This window comes from Electrophorus electricus, chromosome 12, assembly GCF_013358815.1.
Source record: "Electrophorus electricus isolate fEleEle1 chromosome 12, fEleEle1.pri, whole genome shotgun sequence".
NCBI lineage: Eukaryota > Metazoa > Chordata > Actinopteri > Gymnotiformes > Gymnotidae > Electrophorus > Electrophorus electricus.
Window position 1 is genome coordinate 8,147,344 of NC_049546.1, and position 26,875 is coordinate 8,174,218.

The following is a 26,875-nucleotide window of genomic DNA, read 5'->3' on the forward strand; positions in this document are numbered from 1 at the left end:
GATATAATGTTTTGAAATTTATTTGAGCACTCTTCCATGATGAGATCCAAATGTTTTGTAAAATTATGTGTAAAAAGTAATGTAGTTAACTATATGTTCATATTTCACGAGTATTCTGGCCAGCAGAAATAATGTATTGTGTTCTCATCGACGTTAAAACTGTAGGAATTTATACGTAAAATCTCAGTGTAATAATTTGAGAGTTATATCTGCATAGGTGTAAGTGATGTAGGGATGTGTTCCGGTGAAATATGCTTAGCAGTCATAAATCAACAAACCATAGTCGACATATGAGAATACTCAGTATGATGTCATCGCGTTTCCCACAATGCATCTGCTGCAAAACAACGCAGGCGTACAACACATTTCGTGAGTGTCTTCCAAAGATGGCGGGTGTCCCTGATCCACTGGAAGATATGCTTTATTCAGAAGTGGATGAAAAAGCAGTCAGCGATCTCGTAGGTTCGTTAGAATCGCAACTTGGTGGTCAAAATAAGTTAGCTGCTTCACAAAGCGAAGTCAGGAGGTCAGGGTCGTCAGAAACAGTAAATAACAACTTGGGAAAATTATTACCCGCTCAAGTAGGAACCACATTGGAACAGCGGCAGTCAGGACTCCACAAAGTGGAGCAAATGCAGGAGGTCAGCACTCAAGAAAACGTCTCCGAGGGGACACCGACGTCTAATTCTATGCCGTCCTCTTTGAGCACGCCTGGGTCTGTGGCGATTGCTACGAATCGCGTGCAGTCGCACGCCACGGCAAACACAACGCTAGTACCAAAGCCTGCACCGGGACCCGTAACTTCTCCGAACTGTTCAAGTGACGCAGCAGTTGTAACGTTAGCACCATCATCATTGCCTACAGATACTCTCCCTAACACAAATCATATATCGTCAGCTGTGCGGACCGTTTCTTCCAGAGCACTGTCTAGCGGGAATGGAAACAGCGGGACAGTGACTGTTAACTCTCCTGCTGTTGCCTCTGCTACCGCTGCTCAAGCTGGATTTCAAACCGAGGCAACCAGTGTGAACGGTGGTGTCACTGGCTCTGGTTTAGGGAGCGATAACGGCAACATGATCGTCCCTAATGGCACAAGTGGTACTTTCGTTTCTTCTCAGCCTAATCATATATTGCCTCAAGCAACAAATCTATCAAGTAGTCAGACGACCCCTGCTGTTGCATTGCAGCGCCCTCCAAACGTTGTGCCTAACGGAAGTGACCCTGAGGTTGCAGCGTTGCCCGCACAGGGTGTCAGTGCAGCTCCTGGCCCAGCTTCGACTGTGGTATTTTCAAATACAAATGCTAGTTTAGTGAAGGGTAACCCACAAACCCAGATTAAGACCATTGTCCCAAACCAGCTCCCTGGTAACCATGTAGGCTTGCATCCTTCTCCATCTACACCGGTCTTTACACCTGCAGGCAGTATGCAGTCAAATGCAGTGGGTGCTTCACTTTCGGTATCAAGCAATCCCACAGTTCTAGTGAAGCCAGATGCATGTGTTGCAGGCCAGGCCACGAGCCTGCTAAGACCTGGCGCTCCATCTACGGTGGCAGTCACTGCAGGAGTAGCACAGGGCCATGGGGTACCTGCATCGCCCAGGCCCGTGATACCTCAACTTGCTGTCAGACCTCAGCAGACCACTATTCAGTTACCACCGGGATTCACCATTCCACAGGGTAAGTGTACTGAAACCACTCTCATTGCTTACTTACTTGAGAGTTTGAAGGAACTTGATCTAAATATTTATTAAGAGCTAATGAGCTTTGAAATATCTACCTAAGCATTTGAGTGAATACACTAATAGAACTATGGTTTCTCTTTTTGTTTAAGCATTATATCAAGTCAGTCCACATTGGAGAGTCACGATAAGCAAGTGGACCCTTTTTGCTTGCTGTTTATTTGCTTAAGGTCTGCTGAAGCTTGTTGTCTGTGTTCTAGGCATGGTGCTGGTCCGTACTGAAGCGGGCCAATTGGTGCTGGTTCCCCAGCAGGTTCTGGCCCAGGCCAAAGCTCAGAATCAGAACAAGGCTAATCTGTCCCCCAGACCTGCGACGCCCTCTACAGGAGCCACCTTCAGGGTCACCACTCCTGTGTCTCAAGTATGTGGAAATTGCATGTAATATGGTCTTAAAAATGCATGTTCAACATTTAGCTTAACTTGCCATATTGTTAAGATGCTTGTGCAGTCTATGACTAGATAAGACTTATCCAGGCACCTCTGGATCCTGGATTCAGTCCTGTGGCACTCTCTCACTTTTCAGTCACCTGTGACATCCCAGCCCATCCGGCCTATTTCCCCTGCCCAGGTGAAGGTGGTGCAGGCAGCAGGTGTTGCCAGCCCTGCCCTACAGGTACAGTAAACCCTGTCATACAGGCACACACAGCCCTGACCTACATGTTATTCTGTCCCTTTTCCTTAACTTTAGCTAAGACTGAAGCATATCATTTTGAATTTACCTTTCAGGAAGTTCAGCTCTAACCCTTAGTTTTCACACAACAGCTATTAAATGGTGTATGCTTCATTATATTTGTGCAGAAATGTAGTCCTTTGACATTTTGTTTAATGTTTTTTGTGGTGCATTGCAGTGTAGTTGCTGAGATTTGAACTGGGATTTAAACTGTGGAGTATGCTGTTGTAGCTAACCTCTTGTTCTCCTGCTAGAAGACCCCAGTGGTGACCGTGAGCTCTGCCCAGCAGCACACAGCCAACACCACGGTGATCACAGCAGGAAATCGCCTTCAGGGCCCTCCGCAGACACTCATGAAGCCTTTGTCCACGCCTCCCACAGCCACTGTGACCATGACAGGGGCCAGTGGCTTCTCTCAGGTAGCCCATGCTCCTCGGTCACTCAGCCCTGTACATGCAGCAGTGTCCACCCTGCTCCATACCGCCCCTTAACCTGGTGGGCCGTCTGGGGCTTTTAGTTGTTCTCTTTCATGTAACGCAACTCATCAGACTTGAATGAATTTACAGTTGAACTTCAGCTTTTTATGAATAGATAACAGTAGCTTTGAGATGCGATCAAGCCCAAGACTTCTTGATAAAGTTGTCTGACTTCTGGGCTGCCTTTTCCTTCTCCTCAGCCAATACATCTGATAACAAGGTTTACAATTTGCATCAGTTTTCTGCCAATGGTCAAATTTATTTGTTTTTGGGTTTTTTTCCTTGTTTCAGGAAATGCAAGAGAATGTAAAGAAGTGCAAGAATTTCCTAGCAACATTGATCAAACTGGCATCCCACAATTCCCCCTCTCCAGATACGTCTCGCAATGTGAAGGCACTTGTGCAGGACCTGCTGGTGAGACATTGCTATCCCTCCTTGGGGTCATCTGTGGTCATATAGCCACCACACCAACATGGCCTTCGTAGAACTCTCTGATAAAATGCCTATTTTTTAACCTGTATTTCCAGGTGTCTGTATTGCTTATGGACTTGGAAATGTTGGCATTTACTCCAAATACTAGTCATTTTATTCATGTTTAATTTTTTTTCTTTGGCACTTGAATAGCATCACACTAGTTCGGATAGGACTCAAATTTAGATAGGATTTTCTTTGTAGCATTCCGTGTCAAAATGCTGTTCTTACATTGAATCAGCTGCGTTAAAATAAAGTATCTTCCACAGAAAGCGCACATTCACTAGTTATGGCTCTGTTTAATATTGAACAGGACGCCAAAATCGAGCCAGAGGAATTCACCAGTCGTCTGCAGACGGAACTTAAGTCATCTCCTCAGCCATACCTTGTGCCCTTTCTGAAGGTATCGTCATCTCATTTCCTTCCACAGAGATGGATTTTCAGTCAAACGGGGGACTTGTTTGTGTCTCTTGAGTATGTGAATTGTCAGTTATTCTCATGTCTTAAGTTGTGGCCTCCTGCGTGGGCGCATGCGTCTGTGCGTGTGAACGCGTGTATGTGTGCGTGTGTATGTCTGTGCATGTGTGTCTGCGTACGTCTCTGTATCTCTGACCTTGGGTGTGTCTGTCTGTGTGTGTTCCTGTGCCTGGTACTGTGTGTGTGTGTGTGTGTGTGTGTGTGTGTGTGTGTGTGTGTGTGTGTGTGTGTGTGTGTGTGTGTGTGTGTGTGTGTGTGTGTGTGTGTGTGTGTGTGTGTGTCTGGTGTACAGAAAAGCCTGCCTGCTCTGCGACTGACCCTGCTCAACTCGCAGCAGTCTCTGGTCCAGCTAGGCCAGGCACCTGCATCGTCCACGCCTCTCACTGGTAGCACGATTAAGGCTCCGCCTCCCCGTGCCCTATCCACTGCTGTGCCCACAGTCCGGACCACCATCACCCAGGATCCTACTGCCACAGTCGTACGCTTCACACATGCACTCTCTCCATGGAAACATTATTCATGTGGTCATAAAATGCATTACAGTCTTGCCCCCATCCTTTTTTGTCTCCCTAAGGCCATTAAAAGGTCAGGTGCACAGGCCAGTCCGACTAGGATGCCCATGGTGATCACCCAGGCGATCCGGCCTCAGGGTGCGTTATCTCAACACAATCTCAACCTCAGTAGCAAAGAGATCTTCCTTTATTTGTAGATACTGCAGGCTTTGTGGACACTGAGCGTCTTGTAATGGCTGGTTTCTCCAACACAGTTTAAATTTAATCCAGGACTGTTTTCCATAGTTAGCTAATTTTTCCATTTTTGAATTGAGTCTAGATTCACTCTTCGTCAGTGAAAGCAGTTCAGTTTGTTGCGTTGTAGGTTCTGTGGTCAGAGGAGCAGCAGTGCAGTTGAGGGGTCCAGTGCCCATCACCATGCAGGCCTCATCCAATCAGAAACAGAAGCTGAATGATCCAGGAGGCGGGACTTTCAGGTACAAGTCGGGTACTGCCGAAGTTGTGATGTGGGTTTTTAGGTTTTAAAGGACATTAGCAGTTTATTAGTTAAATAACCTTGTTTCTCTTGTATAAAAGTGTTAAAACATTTAGTGTGAATTTGTCCCTTGAGGTTTAAGATGTCAGGCAAAGTATCTTGGGCCTTATTTTCAAAGAATTATTGGGTCATTAATGTGTGTCAGAAGGCATGGACTATACATCTCTGTTCAGCAGACGTTTCTAGAAAAAAAAAATTATCTCCTGTGTTCAGAAGACAGTGGACTCATTTTAATTGTCTGCAATAATGATCCAGTTTTTCTTCATTTTCTCATTGAAAGACCCAGTTACAGCCAAAAGTGTCTGAAGATGTTTCGCATGACAAGTGCAGAATGAAATGATTTTCCAGGGTGCTGAATTGCTCCTTGGAGCCACTAGGGGGCAGCATTTCTCTTGGCCCAGCAGGGCAAAGATTACCTGAAAGTTAAGAGAACATATACAAACAGAAAGAAACCCAGCGGCATAGACACTATTCCTAGATCATGATCTTGATCATTAATATGGGTAATAATGGGCTTTCTGTTCTTTTACAGTATCTTTACATACAGTAAATTGTATACTGTGTATACAATAGTGTAGCTGATGCATAGATCATCCTCCAAAACGCAATATTATTACATTAGGACTGTTTGTTAGTAAGGTGTCACTACGCATGATCCTGCAGCCTGTATTTAAAAAACAAACGTGTGTCTCTGTGCATCACAGGGATGACGATGACATCAATGACGTTGCATCGATGGCAGGCGTGAACCTGAACGAGGAGAACGCTCGTATCCTAGCCACAGGCTCCGAGCTGGTGGGCACGCAGATCCGCTCCTGCAAAGACGACACGCTCCTGCCGGCCGGCCCGCTTCACAGGCGCATCCTGGAGATAGGTACGCAACCCGCCCCCAATCTCTCGAGACGCGCGGAGCCACTGGGGCCTGCGAGCAGGCTTCGTCTGGTTCGCCAAGCATCTGATCACAGCATGCAGCCGGCTTCCGAATGAGCCACAGTTGAAGTGCTGAAGCTCATGTCCGGTGGTACCGCTGTACAGTCTGCTTTAGGCTGCATTTACACTAAACCACCGTGAGCCCTGTCCACAGTGCACGGCCTCCACGCCTGGTTCACAGACCCTCAAACTCCGCCTTCAGCTCAGCAGCACCTTCCTTTACTCACTGTAGTGTCACGATGGGAGCCTGTGAAGGTCTGAAGCCCCGCACAGCTGGCAGTAGTGCAGAGCCTGTCCCATTCCACTCTGTTTAGCTTCTCTCGAAGTCCACTTCACTTCTAGCGCACTCCCCCCCCCCCCCCCCCCCCCCCCCCTCCAGCCTAATGAGTGCGGGTAGCGAGGCTCGGCCGTCCTCAGGCGGCGTATGAATACTTTATGGCCCTTCCTCTGATGCCTCTCTGTCAGCCTGTCATGCGTTCGCTACGAGAGGAGGCCCGGGGCTCCCATCCTGACAAGGTTGCTCCCGATGCATGCTCTCGCCGAGCCCAGCGAGACCTGAGACACGGAGGAGAAATGCATCAGGGCATATGCATACAAACAAACACATGTGAGCAGAATATGTGCATATGCAGACTGCATGTTCACTTATTTGTTACCGGAGTGCTTGCTCAGGCAATGGAAATACGGGCAGATGTATATGTTGTAATGATGGAGTGGATTCTAGACATGTCAGTCATCTTATGATAGCTAGATTTGCATACACGTGTTTGACGCGCGTCAGTAGAAAATTCACAAGCGTGAAGCTAGTCTTCAAACAAATGGAGGATTTTTCTAATGCAAGGAGATTGTCTCGAATTCCACTCAGTTGAAAGATCCCAAATTAACTTAATGGTATTATTGAAAATGGAGTCGTCAGAGAATGTGTTTGGGAAATCTGTTTTAATATTTTTATGTAAGTGTTGGTCACAGCAAAATATCAAACAAGGGTAAGCTATATAACCATATTCAGTTTTATTGCTTATTAAGAAATAAGTTTAAGCACCTGATCAACAAACTGAAACTGATTAATAAGCCCTGTAGGTTAGTCTGGTAGTACAAATCCATCAGCAACTCCCTGGACTTAGTGAGGGGCTTCCTTCCTGCAAAAGCTAATTTAGAAGGACAGAAAAAAAAAAATGAACTACACATTTTTTCCCTTGTGATTTAAAATCCTAAAATCACGACTACTGATCTTGGAACAAGCTGTAGAGGAGAAGTAGATTTGGAGCACTGTAGACTTGAATTCCTCCATCGGTGTAAACTACATGTAAGCGTGATGGGGCATTTGTTTGGACAGAAAAGATTAGGTGAAGGAGCAAGTATGAGGTCGGGCGGACAGTAAGGGCTTCTGCAGATCTGCACACTCCTTCCATTATTATATTTAAACACATTCTCTCTTTCCTTTGCGTTTGATTTAGTATACAGTGCATAGCAATGAGTGCCGGAGGTTATGTGCTATTACATGCAGCCCGGCTGTGGTTGTTACACTGTCGCCGGCGGGTGGAGTGTGTTAAAAATGTAAATCTTCCTCTGGGGGAGGTGTGTGTGCGTGCGTGCGTGTGCGCGCATGCGTGTATTTGTTTGATGGCCTCATTGTGAATGGATGGAGAAGAGGAAGGGAGGAGTCGCAGTACGGCACCACCTGCTGGAGCGCGTGTGCGTCTGCGTGACGGAGAGAGAGCGAGTCATGTCTGAAGTGTCGGACATCTTCTCCGTTCCTCGTTCGCTCTCACACCCTCTCTTCTGTCTCTGCAGCACGAAAGCTGGGAGTGAACGAGGTGGCGGGGGATGTGGTGAGCCTCGTGTCCCACGCCACCGAGGCCAGGCTCCGCACCATGCTGGAAAATGTCTCGGCTCTCGCCCAGCACCGCGCAGACGGCTGCAGGGTAAGACCACCCCGACGGCCCCTCCCCCAAACTTCCCCAAGCCAGAGGGAGGCGTCAGACGTCTTCCTACCTGTGCTTCAGCCCAGTCAAGCTCCTACAATCAGAACCGGCTCAGCCGTGGCAGGACATGCAAAAAAGGGTTTATATTTTCTTTAGCACATCAAAGCAGCAATTAGGCCTCTCGTGTTCGTGTGTGTGTGTGTGTGTGTGTGTGTGTGTGTGTGTGTGTGTGTGTGTGTGTGTGTGTGTGTGTGTGTGTGTGTGTGTGTGTGTGTGTTCGTGTTCTACTCTTAGCAGGCTCTGACTAGTGGATGATGTCACTACTGCATTTGACTGATAAACACCTCATTTAGTATCTTTGTTTGAGCCCACCTGAAATAGCATTTGGGAGATACACAGCTCACTACAGAAACATGGGGCACATGATTTAAATTAGGCCTGTACTTTTATTCTTGATTGTGTGGGAAGCAAAGTCATCCCTTAGGGGATGGGTGTGTGTGTGTGTGTGTGTGTGTGTGAGAGAGTTCAGTCTGTTGAGTTAGTTGGTAGTTCATCATAAGGAAAGTGTGCAGAGAGGTGGTAGTCATTAATTTCCCTGTGATTTTGAAACTCGCTCTCCATGTTTTCGGGTCCTCTGTGTTGCTGTTGACATCAGCCGAAAGCAGGGCACGCCTCGCCTTGCCTCGGTGCTGGGAAAAGTCATCCCGCCAGCGGTGTCGCAGCCTCACCTCAGTAAAGGAGCGCAGGAGTGACAGATCAGAGGCAGAGAGGAGCGCTGTCACCACCACTAATGGGCTACAGCCTCAGAAGTGTGTGTGTGTGTGTGTGTGTGTGTGTGTGTGTGTGTGTGTGTGTGTGTGTGTGTGGGTGTGTGTGTGTGTGGGTGTGTGTGTGGGTGGGTGTGTGTGGGTGTGCGCGCGTACGCATACCTTTTGGTTCTCATGTGCGCCTGCCACACTGTTTTTCCCGGGAAGTGAAAAGCAGAGCTTTGTCAGGAAGCACGTCGGGAGCTGCCTCAGAGAAGCTCTCCGAAACTAACAATTAGGCCATTAACTCTGACTGACCTAGTAACTTTAGTTCTGTCGTGTAGGGGAGGGAAAGGAATCGGTGAAAGCTTAGCAGAGCAGAAATTGAGGCATTTTCATAAAAGTGAGTGAAATGTAGAATGTGTGCGCGCGCAAGAGTGCAAGCAAGCTCGCATATCTGTGTATGCATGTATGTATGATGGTGGTGATGAGGAGGAGCTCAATGCTGCATGTTTTCCCGCTCCAGGAGGAAGGGGTACGTGAGCAAACGTCAGATGTGAGGGCCCAGCTGAAGTTCTTTGAGCAGCTGGAGAAGCTGGAGAAACAGCGGAAGGACGAGGAGGAGAGGGAGATTCTGCTGAGAGCTGCCAAAGTGGGTCGGAGAGTTGACCCCTCCTCTTAGCACAGCCCCTTTCACCGTAATGCGAACGAAGCCGATGCTTGTGCATGTCACACACTAGTTCTTGTAGGGGCTGAGTTTACTGACTCATGGCTATAAATGTATAGCATGTTAATAATCCTGCTAGCTCACTGAACATTTCCATTTTCCTATTTGATAAGAAATTCTGATCTCCTATGTTTGTTTTTTGTTGTTGTTTTTTTTAATTGGAAAAAAAAATTGCTATTTGAAAATGGCAACCTTGACCTGGTAGACATCAACCTTACACAGACATTCTTAGCTTTTACGATCATCTACAAGCATGGGACTCCAAAGAGCTTCAAGGTGTTATTACTCATCTCCTTTTCTTAACCTCGTCATCTCTAAAGCTCTGAATGGTCAGAAAAGAATTCTCATAAGATCAGGTTAAGTGAGCTGTCTTCATAAGGATGAAGAGACGCACCCAGTCTCTACCAACGAGCGAACAGCCAGCGTTACCTTTCCCAGCATGCACCTCTTCCACTCCGTATATGGGGGGGGGGTGCACTCCTCCACAGGAGAATGGCTCTCCACATGAAAGCATGGGTAATTAGTCCACTTAATGTGCAGCAGCCGTGATAATAATGACAACGAGGAGGAGGAGGAAAATTATGACGTCCCACTCATTAGATTCCTCGTGTTGCGTCCCCCATTCTAATCGAGTATTCAAGTAATTAAGCTCTCAGCCAGGAGATAATTGCCCTTGTGGTGTTACTTCTTGTCTCACCTCCAACACTGAGAGTTAAGTTGGCCCATTTATATGTACAAGCCCTTCCTGACTGATTGATTGACTTCAGTAAACCCTTTTGACTCTTGTGCAAATTTTGTGTAGCCTGTCATAACTATTAGGTGTAGTGTGGTCAAGATGCCAAAGTCTCCAGCTTGGATACAGTACTGGAGTGTTTGTATTGTTTGATATTTTCAGAATTCATATGTTTAAAAATGATTTTAATTTGATTAGCTGAAGTTTTGAGTTCCAAATAACCCCATGCCACTAAGTCCTGTAATGTTGGGTTTGTTTCCTGTACAGAGTCGTTCAAGGCAAGAAGACCCAGAGCAGGCTCGGCTGAAGCAGAAGGCCAAAGAGGTGGGTGTAATGGAACAGGTGTCATGTAGCACACAGAGGTCCCCGCTGCACACATTTTTATACCTGCAAGGCGTGACATTGTGACATCGCCACATGCTGCTTTCTAACTGCTGTGTTCTTCCCTTTAAGTTATCTGCTGGAAGTTCTGTCTGACTTCTTCTATGGGTCCTGACTGAACTGACTATCATGGAATGGGCTTTAATCACATGTCTAATGCTGGGATCAGCATACACGATGACTGACTATTGATTGGAATTTTAGTTTTTCCCCCCATGGTCACTACGTCAGATTAGGCGATCAGGGTGCTATAAATTCCATCCATGTCTTGGTCGGGAGACAGGCACTACACATTTGATGCCAACCAATCATCGTTCCTATGCTTGCGTGAGTTTGTAGGTCGCTGAGGAGGAAGGTCATTAAATTGTCAATCACGGCTACAAACGTGCTATGCGTAATGATGTCGGTTTTATTTTCTGAAAAGGAAAAAAATGCAAAGAAAGGACAGTAGGGGCTCTCTGTCCTTCACAGAGAACTTGAGGCAACGAATGTGTTAACATGTCAAGAACACTGAATAATTGTAGTTTCACAACGTTTATATATGCGCACCAGAAAGAACGGTCATCCTATAGGTCAATGTCAAGGAACATGTCATAGGAGTTGTTAAACTAAGCAAGGAATATAAAAAATTCTGACATGCTAGACTTTTCATCAGGGTGTTGATTATGTCACAGTAACGGCCTGTTCCTTGTTCCTGTCGCTGCAAATTTGGCTACGGCAAAATTGTCTCGGTCAGACTGAATTTATGTAGTCTGATCTCAGCATTTCTCCTGTCCTGGAAACCTAACACACCTGATCTAGCTCACAGGCATCTACGAGAATGAGCTGAAGAGTCACGTGTGAAAGTGGTTAAAGCAGAACTATATAAACTATGAGTTACATGTCAAAACATCACTGTAGTACAGAATACCATGACAGAAACAACGATTACGTTGTGGTTCAAAATGAAAACATTGCATGTCTCATGCAAAAACAGCTGACAATTTTTCTCTGTTTACTTTTTTTGTTGGTTTGCTGTATACATTTTACTTTAGAGCAAAAATGTTATATTTGTTGTGCACTGAACATAATTGTGTGCATATCCAAAGCCTGTGCTCCGTGAAGCCTGTGGCAGAAACAGTATTATCTCCTTGCAATGACTGCTTGTGCAGAGTGAGACTGAGGATTCCTCAGCCATCTTCCCACTAACTGCAGTTCGTTTAGTCACTGAAATTGACCAGCTAGGATGAACTCCCTGGACTCTTTTCCCCATACCTCTTCAGTGCAGGGGAGCTCGTCATATTCTGCCGGAGCGTCGTGTCCGTCGTGGATACTGTGCTTTTCAGTGCTGTAGCTTGTCTTCCGCCCTAGGCCATTTTGAAGATGGAGACCCAGACGAGCCTGTTGTGGCTTCGTCTTTGCACTTTCAGATAGTTTTTAGTTGTGTTTTTTCCCACTAATTCCTTATCAGAATGTAGCTAACTAGAGTAATGAGGGAATAAAGTGAACACTGAAGGAGCCTTTTGTTTTGGCCCAAGGCATGGTGCCAGTCTCTGGTCTTTGGAGAGGCACGCCTTCAAGCCCAGACCCCAGCCCACATGCACATCCCTCCTACACTAGCACTTTGCAGTGCTACAGCCTCTTTGCTTCACTCTTTAATCCTGGCCTGTGTCTATAAGGTATGCCCGGGGGTTTTAGTCAGATATGGCGCAGCAAGAGAACGCTCGACCTCGTTAATGCTCGTCATCTCTCTGTGCAATTCCTATAGAAAGAAACTAAGGTGACGCTCTTTAGACCAGTTGTCACAGCCTGACTTTGAATGGGAGAGCTATTATGTTGTGCTGAAGCATATCTGTGGTTAGGTCACAATAGCTCTGATGTGTTTATTTTCCGTTACCTTTGTGTAACGTGAGCTCATTTAGCAGTCACCTTGCTAATCAGAAGGAGACAGACTCACCAAGCCCCCTAGAGGCAGGGGTAGGGAACTGCAGCCTCAAAGCCATCTCTCCTACATGCTAATAACACTGCAGCATTATCCAGCAATCTCAGGCTGCTGCTGATCGTTGCCATCGGAAACGTAGCTCTTAGTTTTCGTGTCCTTGACTTCAATCAGCTGCCCTAATTGAAGTGCCGTGTTGGGCGCTCTCCTGCACGTTTATTAAGCTTTTGCTCCGGGCCCAGTCATTGTGGAGGGCTAGACAGCAGATAAGGATCAATAAGGAGGGAAAGCTGTGCTGGAGGCATTGCTCTCTCCCGCCACTGACCTTTTGGAAATGACTGGAGATTACAAGCATCTCTCTCTCTCTCTCTCTCTCTCTCTCTCTCTCTCTCTTCCCCTTCCTCCTTTCTCACTGTTTCTCTTGTTCTTTTTTTTTTTTTTTTTTTTTTTCAAAAATGAACATTTGCCTTTAAACTTAGAAGAGTATAAAACTCCTAAATATTCCAACAAATGCCAGTTTTACTAATAAAAAATTAAGGATTGCTGTCATCTAAAAGCCCTGAGTATCTGAAGCTGGAGCTAGGTTTAGTGATGGAGGTTGGTCATTAAGGGGAGGGGGGTACAGAGTGCTGGATTACAGATGGTGTAACTAGGTTCCTCTTTCACTCCTCATCAAATAAATGAACATGAAAGCAAGACGTCGCTCTTGCTGCGGGCACTGAGGAGATTCGTGCCGACACTGAGAAGTCTCTCTGCTTCCAGAACCTTCTGTTTAGTGCTAATAGAGTCACAGTTGCGTTGGTGTGGCGAGACTCTTCACTTCCTGCCACCTCGGGCGGTGTCCTCTGTGACTGTGCCACACACACACACCCCCAACCCCAACACCTCCAACGCCATTTCCCACAGCACTGCTGCTCCTCACCAGAGCTGTCAGACCTGGCTCAATGTTCAGCCATGCTGCCAGCATGTAGCAGTCTTACGTGTGTGTGTGTGTGTGTGTGTGTGTGTGTGTGTGTGTGCGCGCGTGTGTGCGCGCGCGCCCGTGGATGTGAACACGGGTGTGTGTATTTGGTTTCTCCAGGGCAAACGTGTGTGCATGCAATGTGCGTGACTTCTGTTTGGATTAGCATAACCTTAGCTTAATTAGCATGTAAACGTTGCCTTGAATTAGCTTTTTGTCACTCCGCTCTTTATTATAGCACCATTAGTGTGGATAAAGAGGAGGAAAGAACCAAATATTAAGACAAATAGGTTTTCTTAAGTGGGGGAAAAACTCCCCATTTTATTTATCTTGTTAAAAAGTCAAAATAATGTGAATTATTCTGTTCAAAACATCATTCATTGCTTTTCTACTAAAGAAAATGTATAGACAGAACCTTAATTTCAGTAAGTACAGTATCTGGGTGGTTGTGGTGTTTTAACAAGCCTGTGTATAATGCATCCGCTAATGCATGTACGTGTACACACACACACACACACACACACTAGTAGCCTCCATGGTGTAAGAGTCAGGGTGAGGGGAGGTGAGGCCTCTCTGTGTGCTCTGTGCCCAGCGGCGCTCACTCCGAGCTGGGGCGCGGAGGATGTGCAAGCCCCCTCCCCTCCTGGCATGGCTGGCTCTGCAATTGCCTGCTAGGGCGGGATGACTTCACCTGCGGGCTGTGCCTTTGAACACCCTCTCGCTTGCGCTCCCTCTCCCTCTCACTCCTTTCCCTTCTGGAAAGAAATTGAATTAAGTGCCAAGATACTTTGAGTTTTGTGAATAGATTGAAACTCAGGCTCTCCCTCTATTAAAATGTTTGCAAGTGATGTTAGGACTGAGGTTTTACTGAGTGGAGTTAGAACTGGGGTTGTGAAAAGGTTACATATTCACTTTTCAAGGTTTAAGTTATGACTGAAGAGGTGATATGTTTCCACAGTGATTTTTGTTCACATAGATGCATTTGTGCTGGCTTTTGTAATATTCAGATGCAGCAGCAGGAACTTGCTCAGATGAGGCAACGCGACGCTAACCTGACAGCCCTCGCCGCCATTGGACCACGCAAGAAACGCAAGTTGGAGTCCCCCGGACCCCCTGCCTCTGCAGGAGAGGTGGGTGCCCCCGCTTCCTGCTCTGTCACTCTTCATTACTTCTTTACCACATGGCAGAATGACAGCGCCGCTGTTTGGGTTTTAGATTTTCATCTATAAGAGCTTCTGCACACGATGGCCCTGATTTACCTGAAAACCTTCAGTATTGACACTGTTAACTGGTAACACTTTATTCACATCTTGTTACAGTGAATGCATGTGTACATAAACGCAAAAAATAAATTCCAAGAAACATGTACTAATGTTACTAAAGCACATTATGGTCAAATGCAAGCAGACTTGCATCGTGTGAAGGTCTCAAAAAGATGTCGGTCATACTTTCAACAGTGGTTTGATGTATATATCCAGTGCTGTTTTGAAACTGTTTTTGTTCAAGCAGAACCTTGGAGTGTTCTCTGATGCCATCTTATAAAAACAATATATCTAACTTTCAACTTCCCCCTATGCAAAGCACAAACCTGTGGTTTCACAACACAAGTTAAATGTTTCAACCTTAAAAAAAAAAAGTTCAAGCAAAAAGCTAAATTATTTAAGCCCTCAAAATAAAGCCAAATATTCACATAAATTCAGCGTTTTGTGGCTTCAGTGTCATAATAACGGTGTAAAGGAGAAGTCTGAGAAGACTTCCTACTCTTTACTGGAAGAATCCTTAAATGCTCTGTGCTTAAGTAACTCGAGGTACGACCTGCCACATGGCTTAGATCTCTGCATTGCCTGCACTGATGCGATCTGATGCTGTGCACGGCTCTAAATGTCCCTGGCATAAGGAACTAAATAAAGGCATTACTTCTGCTCCTTGACTGCATGCTGACCTTTTTCACTGAGATTAAGCTTCATCTGTTCATGAGATTGTTCAAAAATGCCTTTAAAAAAAACAGGTCTAAAAGAATGGAGAAGAAATACAGCTTGTACAGAACTGTACAGTACTGATCTATTTTAATGGCTTGTCTCACCCCGACTTCCAGAATGTCACAAAGAAAAGTGGAGTGAGGGCAGCTAGGCGAGATTTCTCTTCATTTTCACCTCTCCACATTTTAGCCTCTCACATCCACCGCTATAGTGCCTTTGGCAGCCAACCCCCCTTCTCTATCCCTGTGGAGCAAAGTGAATGTGACTTTTCTAAAGAGGTCAGTGTTGGCCTCGGGGGCTGTGGCTGGGCCTGCTCTGAAGAGGCCAGTCAGATATTTCATCTCCGCAGTAATGTGCCTGGGGGTCAGCGTGGCCTGGAGCACAAGCTAGCCTGCCAGGCAGCAGAGCTGCATTGTGAAGACTCCACTCTTTTTTTTTTTTTTTTTTTTTTTTTTTTTTTTTTAACCCCCCACTTCCTGACATGAAGAAGAAGAAAAACAATGCAAGCTCCCCTTTAGTGCAGTGCAAGGGCTGCCTATAGTGTCATAGTAAGGTTGGAAGTAAAGAAACATGGAGGGCAATAGTTCAGACAATGAGACGAAATCCTCTTACATTTTTTCTCGGGTGTGTGTTCAGATGAAGGTGTTATTTTTGTGGTCTCCTTTGTTTAGGCCCCGAGCCCTCTGGGCAGTTTCTATCTGATAGCAGCTCTGTTCCTGACTGGCAATCTCAGACTTGATGAGCCATTTGGGCTGTAGGCAGGGCCTGCAGCAGAGCCTCGGGGTGGATTAGTCAGAGAGCAGGTGATGAGGGTGTTACTCAGGGGCGAGTTGTAGGCCCAACTTTAATAAAGGCTGCTGCACGCCTGTGGGCCTGCATACCAGACTGAGCCTGGAGCATGACTGTGCACAGGGGGTCAGAGTCGAGCCGTCAGCCGCATATTAACATGTCCTTTCCACTTTGGACGCCTGAGGGGCAGTGGTGGTATGGGAGGACGGATTGAGGTGGCAGGAGAAAGCAGACCCATGGAATAGAAGAGCAGGGAATAACAAATAAACACAAATGAAGGGAGGAGGATTTGCTGAACATGTCTGGTACACACATCCTTCACACTTTCGTTTTTAATAACTACAGGGTAATAGACCTTGGTATACACTGACTGACTTGTTGTTGTTGTCTTGTGTGAATGAAGGACTGGCATCCTTTATTTTGCTGCATTTTGCCATATAACGTTGCTTTAGTCAGCAAGGATAATCAAGACAGGCTGGTGTGGAAAAAAAAAAACTAGAAAAAAAGAGGTTTAAAAGCGAATGAAGAAATGAGACCGAGAGAGGGAGACGGGGAGAGCGAGAGAGATACGCTTGTCCTTCCCTGCAGCAGAATTAACAAGGCATCACATGGAAAACTATCTGAGGCCGGCTATGAAAGAGAGGGGGAGAGGAGCCATTAAAAGCAGCCTGGAGGGATGGACTGCACCCAATATCACTAAAGCAAGCTCTCTCACCCACTGAAGCTAGGGCTCGCTCCCAGGCACAAAACCGCGCCGAGTTCTATAGCCACAATTAAAACCTCCCCTTCTGCCAGATGAGCCCGGGGCGGGGGAGCCGGGTGCGGGGGAAGGGATAGGAGCAGAATACCAAAGGCAGGCTGAAATGTAGCGCCAGTAATGAGCTGCACCAGAGCCTGCTGCTGCCTAGCACTGGGCTGCGGTTTAAACGTTACCAGCCGTGGCTGGAGACGCTTCGTGGCCGTGTGCTTCATTTCAGAGCGTGCCCACCCCTACACTGTCGCATGCTGGACTGAGCGCTCCGCTGCTTTACGTGGGGATTTTTCTGGCCTTTTTTTATATAAAGAGACTTGGGATCCAATGAAGGCCACAAAGCTGAGGGGTTTTTTTTGTTTATTTTACTTTTAAAAAATACATTTTAGTATACATATGAGCTCATTTGGAAATCTTGCTGTTCTCTCTTACCTCTGTACCTTTTGCTGTCTTCATTGCAGGCATTTCAACTTCTGCAGGTGTAGACTATTAGCATGTAGCTAACTTATCATTACATTATTAACCAACCAGTAGGATGATTCTTTTGTGCATTTTGAAGGTAGAATAACCTATAGAGATACATGCATAATAAACACATGGATCTGTGTGTGTGTGTATATGTGTGTGTATATGTGTGTGTATATGTGTGTGTATATGTGTGTGTATATGTGTGTGTATATGTGTGTGTATATGTGTGTGTGTATGTGTGTGTGTATGTGTGTGTGTGTGTGTGTGTGTGTGTGTGTGTGTGTGTGTGTGTGTAATGTCACAAATGGCAAGTGCAATCTGCTCTTTTCAGAAATGCTATTGTATCTCAATTGTGAAAGCTGATATTCCAAACATACATGACTCTTCTCTTGCCTGACCAGATAGTCCACCATTTGGACTGTCTTCCGACTGATATGATTATGTAGGCTCAGTGCCTACATAAGTTTGGAAAGACTACTTGGAATAATGTTGGCTCCAGCTGCTGGATGTATGGAGCTAATGTTAGCTTTGTATAGTTTTGGTAGGGCAAGCAATTAATATGAAATAATATCTCACAGATATTGCCTTATCCCATAAACTGATCCTGGCATTTGATTGAAACTCCCATATGTTGTCTAAGTGTACCATTTGCAATGTGTTCTGTGTGGTTTTGTAATCTGTGGGTTATCCATGTGTGTGTTGTAATCGGCACTTTATCGATGTGTTTGTAATCTGCGGGTCATCAGTGTGTGTTTTGACATGATAAGCTGGATCATAATGAACATGTTCACCGTTTGCATGACTGAGTGGAATGCCATAGATGACCTCTGGGTAAGCCCGGGTAAGCCCAGGAAAGCACTGTTGCTACAATCTCATTTGCCCCTAAACGTCGTCTCCATAGCAGCTTCCCCTTAAAACCCATGCACGTCACCCTGCCTGGGTGTGGACTACGTTGTTCCATCGGCATGCGTTTAGGATTTCAATGCTGTTTTCGCGATTGCACTTTATTAAGACAATTGTAAAACTTCACTTAAATGAGTGAAACAAATACAGGCTGGTCAGATAGAGCCTCAGTGCTAGATTATTCTCTGATGGAAGGCCTTTCTCCACTAATTGCCTGTAGTCAGATTTTGTTTCTTGGACTTCTGCCTTTAATATATTTTATAGTTCATCCTCCAGGATGTAGTCTGAGTTTTACTTGCATCAGTTTTTATCCACGTCAGTAAAGGCATATTCAGCAATGTCAAAATAGTCAGGCCTTCAGCACTACATAGGTGGCCATCAGTCAAATGAATGACCTGTTTTTCATTATGCTTAATTGTTAAGAGTAAGAAATGTAGATATTCAAAATCTAAGTGAAGCATGCAGAGTTTCCAGACAAACAGGGTGTTTCGCACAGAGGTCCTTCCTCAGCTGTGCAAGCAAAGCACTTTGCTTTTTACTCTGATGAAGGACCTCTGTCTGAAACGTCCTGTTTCTCTGAAAACTCTGCACTTGTACGGTTTTTAAAATATCTGCATTTCTTACTACAGTACATTAGTTACTCACCTGGAATCTTTTTCTGAGTTCTGTGTGTGTGTATATGTATGTATGTGTGTATGAATGAATGAATATAAATATAAATTTTCAGTAATTATTCTGTCTCTGACAGAACCCTCGCAAGATCTTCACCATGAAACTTGTATATAATCATTTGTCCTGTGTTCCAGGCAGAGATCTGCTGGGAAAAACTACAGACAGAGTAATATTAGCTACAGACCTTGTGTACATGTAGACTAATCCATTAGTGTTGAGAGGTTATTGGCTTCCTTTCTGCAGCTGAAATAGAAGCCCATTAAGAGAGGTAATGTGGGCCTGCAGCATGGCCTGCAGGCCAGGCAGCCAATGGAGGGTGTATTTCACACGGCACCGCACACACTCTGCTTAAGTAGACCAAGGGTATCGAGAAACTCCAGAGCAGATCTTTTTCATTTGTTCCCTCTTCTCCTTTGTTCTGTGCCTCTCTTGCGCTTTCATTCTTTTTTTTTTTTTTTTTGTTCCTGATTTTGCGTTTCTCTTTCGTTCTTTCTGTCATTACCCCTTTATCGGATTCTCTCTCTCGCTCACTCTCTCTTTCCCCTCCCACTCTCTCTCCTTTGGTCTTCTCCGCTCTCTTGCCGTCTCCCTGGTACAGGCTTGGGTACAGTCACACATTGATCTGTGAATTGTCCCCTGGGCAATTATAAAATATTAAATCCAAGTCACACTCCACTACTTTCACTCTCTTCCTCCCACTCTCACGTTCTCAAACTCTCACTCCTTTTTCTTTTCTTTTCTTTTTTTCTCTCGTGCCGTCATTCCCGCTCTCCTCTGCTCTTCAGTTTTATTCACACTGCTCGTCGCACTCTTCCGCTTGAACAGTGGGACTGAGTCGCGGTGTCACGAAGCAGAACGGCTCGGGCAATTACGTTTTGCACTTGCCCTGCCTCAATCTGAAATGTGTACACATCTCAAGACCAAATGAAATGGAATACTTTATCCTGCTGTTTGTGGACACAATGCCTTGAGGCTCTCCAGTATGTGTGTTTGTAGGTAAATGAAGAATGTGCAGACGACCATGTTGTCGAAGTTAAGGAGCGCCTTTGGATGCTTTGTGTTTCTAGTGAACCTTGTGTTTCCACTATCTGAAATCTATGAGCAGTTGGGTAAATAATCCATCTGATATCACCCCCATGACCCTCAGGCGTGTGTGTGTGTGTGTGTGTGTGTGTGTGTGTGTGTGTGTGTGTGTGTGTGTGTGTGTAAAACTAACTATGCCAGGGGGCATTTGGCTGTATTTCAGCATACGTTAGAACTGTGGGCGGTTTGACTGCTATTAGTGCACCTAGTGCTAGTTTTAATGTGGATTTGTTCTTCAGTGAGATTTAGAAGTCATCAATGGTGACTTTGCTGTTGGCTAGCTGTCTTGAAGGACATTTGTTGCCTATTAACCTATATGATCATCTGTTTGAACTACTACTTTTAAGATAATCAACAAAAATCCAACACTGGGCACTTGGCCTTTAATTTTTGGGATTCAATTCTCAAGCATTGAGAGCATTAAAATGGTCGAGCCGGGCTGATTACGCAGGCATCAACAACCAGACTAGACTGATGGAGAATGTTCCCTTTGATGCTAAACTGCAAACGTCTGTCAGTGGTTGCTTTTTTGTGCTCCACCATCTTTGTCTTTCTTCTTGTGTTTGTACAGTGTGGCCCCGAAGCTGAGTGTGTAGCCGGCGGCCATGTACGATTCGTATACACACACACACACACACACACACACACACACACAGACGCAGTGTGTTTCAGTGTGAATCCGGTGCGGGAGAGCTGTTTGTGTTGCAGGCAGATGGAGCTGGAGCATGAGGTGCCCTCAAGGCCCTGCCTCTAGCAGCTCAGGTTTTTTTTTTTTTTTTTTGGAGGGGGGGGTTGTGCTAAGAAAAAAAGGGGGTGGAGTGAGTGGGGAGCAGTTGGTTCTTCTGAAAGGGTTTGACTATGTTTTACCAACTCAAATGGAATAGCATAGTTGTAGAGACCAATCAAAGACTTTCCCTTTGAGTCAGCATGGAGGCAGGGAGGGCAACATGTTAAGAAATAAATAACATTTTTAGAAAAGTGTTTTTCATAAGAGCTCCACGGCTTGGCTGTTTTGTGTTTAATCATTCTTGTGAGGCTTAAACTCTGTAGGAGAGCGGGGAGAAGCCATCACTGGGATGGGCCCCTCCCCTAACCCAGCTCAGACCGCTCCGTGTGCTGTGCATTTGGTCGTGACCATCGCCAGACTGGCTGAGGCCTCTGACCACAGTATCATATCGGCGCTGTATAAGAGCGCGTCAACTGAATGCCTTCTAGATTTAAGCTGTTTTGGTCCATATGCTGAAACACTAGTGTGTTGATTGGATGTAAAATCTGTGTGTTGATTGCAAAGCATCTTTGGGTTCTGAGAAAGGCACTATATAAGTGTAGCTTATATTCATCCATCCATTCCTTCACACAAGCAGCAATATGACACATTTCCCAGATAGTCACCCAAACTAGCGTCCATGTTGCCATGTTTTGTACTTTGAACCAAAGTTAAAAGGCAAACATGAACCAGTCTCCACAAATATATTAAGGTGCCAGACCAAGCCTGCCCATAGGTGCAAATATGTTAGATTTACAGATAGGCCAGAGTATGCACATGGGCTCAGGTCCCTTCCCTGAGCAAAAACTTTTTTTTTTTTTTTGTTTTCCTCGCCCTCCTCATGCTTTAGATGCATGTTCTGCTGCACCAGTGAGCTCTTTGAGAGCTCTCGGCTCTTGTGGTCAGAGCACATGGTTTACCACCTGGAAGACCGGGGTTCAAGACTGTGTTGTTGTCCTCAGCTTTCGCTACAAATGCGCACTACTGTGTATTATCCAAGATGGCATCATGGCTGTGCTGTTTCTTTCAGTTTCTTGTTGCCATGTGTGAATCTAGTGCATGCATTTAGACCAAGCAGGGCGCCTGACTTTTCGTATCTCGTTACGCCCACCACCCTCTTGGCTCTGACTGCGGGACAGGGAACTGCAGCTTTGTCAATACTGCACTAATTAGAAAATCCTCCAGCCTCCAGCCTGATGCTTTAATTAGTCCCTGTGTCAACTAGTTTGTGGATTGGATCCACGATTTAGCTCAACAGGCCAAACCTGTGACCCAGGACTATGCGTCGGAGCAGTTGCTATGGCCACGCACTGGTCCTCGGATTCTGCGGAACTTTTTTGTCAGGGTCCCCCTCCTTTTTCTTCCATGGAGGGGGCGCACACAGCTTTTGTATTTTTTGCTTGGATTGGAAAGCCATGTTGCACTTTGGATTGGGATCAGGCTGCGAGGTGTTCTGGGCTCAAATCAGAACGTAGCTGCTAGTGTAGAGTAGGAAAGGGTTAAAGGGCATCGGTGCCCCAGAGCTGTGGGTCTGCAGAAACGGAGGCCGTGTACACTCAGGCAAAAGGCGAGTCATTTCACCAGACGCTGCGGAGTGCCCACACACACACACACACACACACACACACACACCCGTGGGCTCTCCCTAACCTTTGCAGGCCAGTGCTCCCAGTGATTTGCTGTAATAAAGTGCGGTGCCGTCCTCTGCGTTGCTGTGGAGTTGTGCCTCTCTCACTGACTCGCCCATGCTCTGTGCAGCCGGCGTGAAACATTTTGAAATGGATTTTAGAACAAGCACGCAAGATGAAAGGGACATTATTTGGAACGGAACTTGCACCTAGACCAATTTTTTCATTGTTGTGTAAATGCACACCTACTTCAGAACACACACACACACACTCCAAATGTTTCAACATATGCTCATAGATGAAAGGTAGTTAGCTGTACTACTCAACATGTTGAGCTCCATAGTTAATGTGGTAAAATTGGGGGAGGGTGAGAGACACACTTCAGTTTCAGTGACTGCCTGAGGCATAAAAATGCTCACATCAGTAATATATTCATCCATATCTTTTCGCATTTATGCAAGCTTAACAAGCCCCTTCTCAAGCGCAGAACCAGGAGAGCGGCACAACGCCGCTGGCAGGTTCACCCACACACGTTCACTGTCAAGCACTATCTTCCATCCTTTCGGGCCTTGTGTGCTAGTGAAACGCCAGCTTGTGGGGCTAACACAGCACCGGTGTTCAGCTTGTGGGGCTAACACAAGGTGGTGTTAACACATGTTCAGTGAGAAACTATTTTCGTACTTATTTATCTAGTTCTTATTTTTATCAACTCGTATATTTTTGTAAATGGAAGTAGCAGTAATTCTTCAGTGCAGATTAAAATGAGGAAGAAACAACTTTTGTTTGTAAATGTTTTGTAGTTAGAAAGGAATGTCTTGGAATTCTTTCCAGATGCAAATGATTCCAGCCAGGAGGCATGTGTGTTCTGACCAGAAGGCTTACATCACCGTTTTGCTTTAGAGAGTTTCCTGGCATTAAGGGAGGTTGTATAACCCAGCAAGAAATTTAAAGTGGTCTCTAAGGTCCCATCCATGGTACGTTCATAAGAAAGGGGTGGGGGTGTATGTGTGGATCAGACAATGGGCAGAATAGAACATCTAATCAAATGTTTCCCACCCATCATCTATAAATCTATCATCTAAATCTATGATGGGACTGTTGTGTGTCCTCACATAATAGCTTCATTTTACCACGCACTAACTTGCCCGAATGAACACATCAGAGAATTTGAATTGTGTCAGCATAGCGTTCATACGAGTTTGGAAGTGTTTTGGTGTGTGTTAAAGCCCTCATTGCTGTAGGGTGTTCCTGTAGGGTGTGGTGTGTGCTTTGTGTCCAGAGGCTGTCTTGCACTTGCTCACTCACACTATATATATATATATATATATATATATATATATATATATATATATATATATATATATATATATATATATATATATATATATATATATATATATAGATATATATATAGATATATAGATATGCCCCAAGACTCATAGCTCTTGTCTGTTGTCTTGCTAGAGACCCCTGTGAACACACGATGTGTGTGCTTTCTTGCCTCTCCTCACCTGAGCACTATTACAAAGGGATTCTAGGTGGGCCCCCTTGAGCTGGTCTCCGCACAGTCTCAGCCTGCGAGCCAGCTTCCAGCAACATCATGTGTTCGCGCTATTAGGTGTTGATTGATTTCACTTGTTACCCTGATGCATAGGCCCTGAAATCGCATGCTTTCCAGTCCTGCTCTTGGCCAGTTTTTGGTTCGTTTGGGCAGAGGCGAGCATCTGTGTTTTAGCTGCCACAGCCAGCTGTGTACTCGCTGGGAGGGGGAGAGGGCATGTCTCTGTGGCCCAGGGCAGAGGACACAGCGAGGTGAGAGCAGGCGAGGGCGTGTCTCCGTGGCCCAGGGCAGAGGACACAGCCAGGTGGGAGGTAGAGAAGGTGCGTCTCTGTAGCCTCGCTGGGAGGGGGAGAGGGCGTGTGTCTGTAGCCCGGGGCAGAGGACACAGCCTTCCATGTAAAGGTGTGGCCGCAGGACTACAAGCCTTGACGGGCTCGCATTTACGCGGGCTCTTGGGCTAAAGCCGCTCTCTCGCTAGTGACGCTGACTGCTGCTTTGTCTCCATTTTAAAGGACTTTTATCTAATCACCAGCTGGATTAAACCTTCGGTCTCTAACGGAATGAAAAACAAATAAAACTGAGCAATTAGTAAGACAGTAACACAGTAGTCTTGTTTCAATCTAGAAATTTAATTGACTCAAGATCAATTGGAGATTTTAAATTATAAATGTGTGCTTCCCTACCAGAAATGTCCATCACTGTTGCTCATCTTTAATGTTCCTCAGGCAGTGATACTAGTAAACGGCGTGTCTTGACAGTGTGTCTGCCATTTTGCATTCAACAATGACTAACAATTAGAATGAACAGATTTAAACTATTATGTACACACGTTTTATGTGCATTTTATAAGCGCACATGTACCAACTCTAGTGTACTACTGAGTTTGCTACCCAAGAATATGCAACCAACATGGGTCCTGTGACTGTTGGAAGGCTAGAGGGTGACTAACACAAAGTGCTGGGTTATAGATTCAAATTGTACAGCTACAATATGTACCTACAAGCTAGGTGGTTCTACTTAAACGTGCTGGCAAGGCTAAAATAGAGAAGCCTTTAGTTATTTACCTCTGGAGCAGAGGTTTCAACTTCACTCTGATGCTGCTGCCTTATTTTATGTTTATGGCATTTAGCTGATGCTTTTATCCAAAGCGACTTACAATTATGAGTGAGTACAACTTGAGCTAGTGAGGGTTAAAGGCCTTGCTCAGGGGCCCAACCGTGGGAACTTGGCAGTGGTGGGGCTTGAACTGGCAACCTTCTGATTACAAGTGAAATAACTTAACCACTGAGCTGTGAGCTGCTGTGCCATCATCGGGAGGGGACTGGGGAGAAGCTGCAGTGTGTTGAACTAGCCTGTCCTATGTTCATTCTCTCGTAGGCTTCTGGGAGCTCCTCGGGCCCACTGGGTGCCACCTCGGCCCCGCGGCAGGCTCGCAGGATCACACGGGTCACCCTCAGGGACTTGATCTTCTGCCTGGAGCAGGAGCGCACCACGGCCCGCTCGCTGCTCCTCTACAAGGCCCTGCTGAAGTAAGACCCGACCTCTGTAGGGGGGTGACTGGCGCCCTGCCTCCCTGAACCCCAAACGGGCCTTGGCCATTGGAGAGGCCCCGCCCCCCCCCTCGCCTGCTTCCCACACCTCTCCTGCATCTTCCTTTGTGCCTTCAGGCATGCTGGGACATAACCTCAGAGACCCTGTCTTTACTTTAATGGTAAAGAGCTAAGAGTTAGTGCTTCTCACACACACACACACAGCAGCTTCAGGAAATGAGTGATCGAAAGCCATGAAGGAGGAGAGGACTGTGGGTAACATGTCTTTTCATCTTCCCTTTCCTTCGTTGCAGTATGGGTATTTGGTAAAGGAAGCAACATATAGGAGAATGTTGGCTCATTTTTATGTTTTATATTCAGATTTGGTTTTATGTTTAAAGGTAATTCTGCATTTATAACTTGCCTCATTTGCAATATGAACACTGGAAGTGTAAATGTATATGTTGTTGAGGGGGGTTGTTTTTGTTTTTAGGCAGGCTAACAAATTATTAAATATTTTAATAACTTATGACTTTGATACCTCTAAAAGATGATGGTTTGTGTAGTTCTAGATTGATCATGTAAAATTATGCAAAATGAAGATCAGCTTTGCTGTCCTTCATCCAATGGGATGCCGTTTTAAATTAATTGACAGTATTTTCTCACACTCTGTGTGTGTGTGTGTGTGTGTGTGTGTGTGTGTGTGTGTGTGTGTGTGTGTGTGTGTGTGTGTGTGTGTGTGTGTGTGTGTGTGTGTGTATATATATGTGTGTGTGTATGTGTGTGTGCACACGCATGCGTATATATGCTTGGGGAAGGGTGTGTAAACATGCTGTGAAGAATTATGGTGTAGAAAAAATGGCACAATGCCAGCTGTAATGATGAGGCTGCCATAATTTTATCCATGAGGATGAGTGACATCATTCATGTATTTGGCTGACCACTTTTGTCAGTGGTAAACAGTAAGCAAGTCAGATCACAGATTTAAGATTATCAAGGTTAAACGTCTTGCACTGGATTTTAAAATGCAAAAAAAATAAAATAAAGTACATCAGTGATGAGGTCTTTTAGAAAAATTGGAGTAGTGATTGCTTTTGAGTTTAAAAAAAAAAAAAACTGGAAATTTGTGAAAGTGCATTTTCAAGTCAACTTCAGTAGGACACAACTTGTATTTCTGTGGTTTTATTGGACTTTTGATTAGCCTTTAATTTTTGTTTGCAAAATCAAAACACAGTATGGACTCTGTTCATTCTACAGAATCAGGGCCAAAGCCCTCTTTTGGCCTCTGAGGCAAGAATGGTTTATTGGATGTGTTTTAGCACATCATAGCTCAGACAAACCAAGTTACCAAGTTGCTGATCAATGGGTCAGGTCTTTGATTGATTACTTGTATGTTGTATTGTCTACAAAGACCATATATCTATTATAAACTATATTTTTTGGTAAATTTAACCGTTTTAAAATGGTTGATTGGTTTGAAAGTGTTCATCTCTATGAAATTTGTACTATTTTGTAAAAGAATAAAAGTCCTTACTATATTTGACT

At 45.3% G+C, this 26,875-nt stretch overlaps 1 protein-coding gene across 2 annotated transcripts; it reads left to right on the top strand.

The window, feature by feature from the left end:
• Positions 1-305: 305 nt before the first annotated feature.
• si:dkey-219c3.2 (transcription initiation factor TFIID subunit 4) lies at positions 306-26,873 on the top strand. Of its 2 annotated transcripts, none has more exons than XM_027013875.2 (15): positions 306-1,677; positions 1,940-2,100; positions 2,263-2,352; positions 2,664-2,828; positions 3,177-3,299; positions 3,670-3,759; positions 4,126-4,311; positions 4,408-4,483; positions 4,710-4,821; positions 5,585-5,754; positions 7,605-7,735; positions 9,008-9,133; positions 10,209-10,265; positions 14,209-14,331; positions 25,179-26,873. In XM_027013875.2, exons 1-15 carry the CDS (start codon positions 306-308, stop codon positions 25,332-25,334), a joined length of 3,138 nt encoding a protein of 1,045 aa, XP_026869676.2. In that variant the 3' UTR covers positions 25,335-26,873. The 2 variants fall into 2 exon arrangements, with proteins under 2 accessions (XP_026869676.2, XP_026869678.2); XM_027013877.2 differs by having other exon boundaries at positions 2,667-2,828.
• The last annotated feature ends 2 nt before the right edge of the window (positions 26,874-26,875 follow it).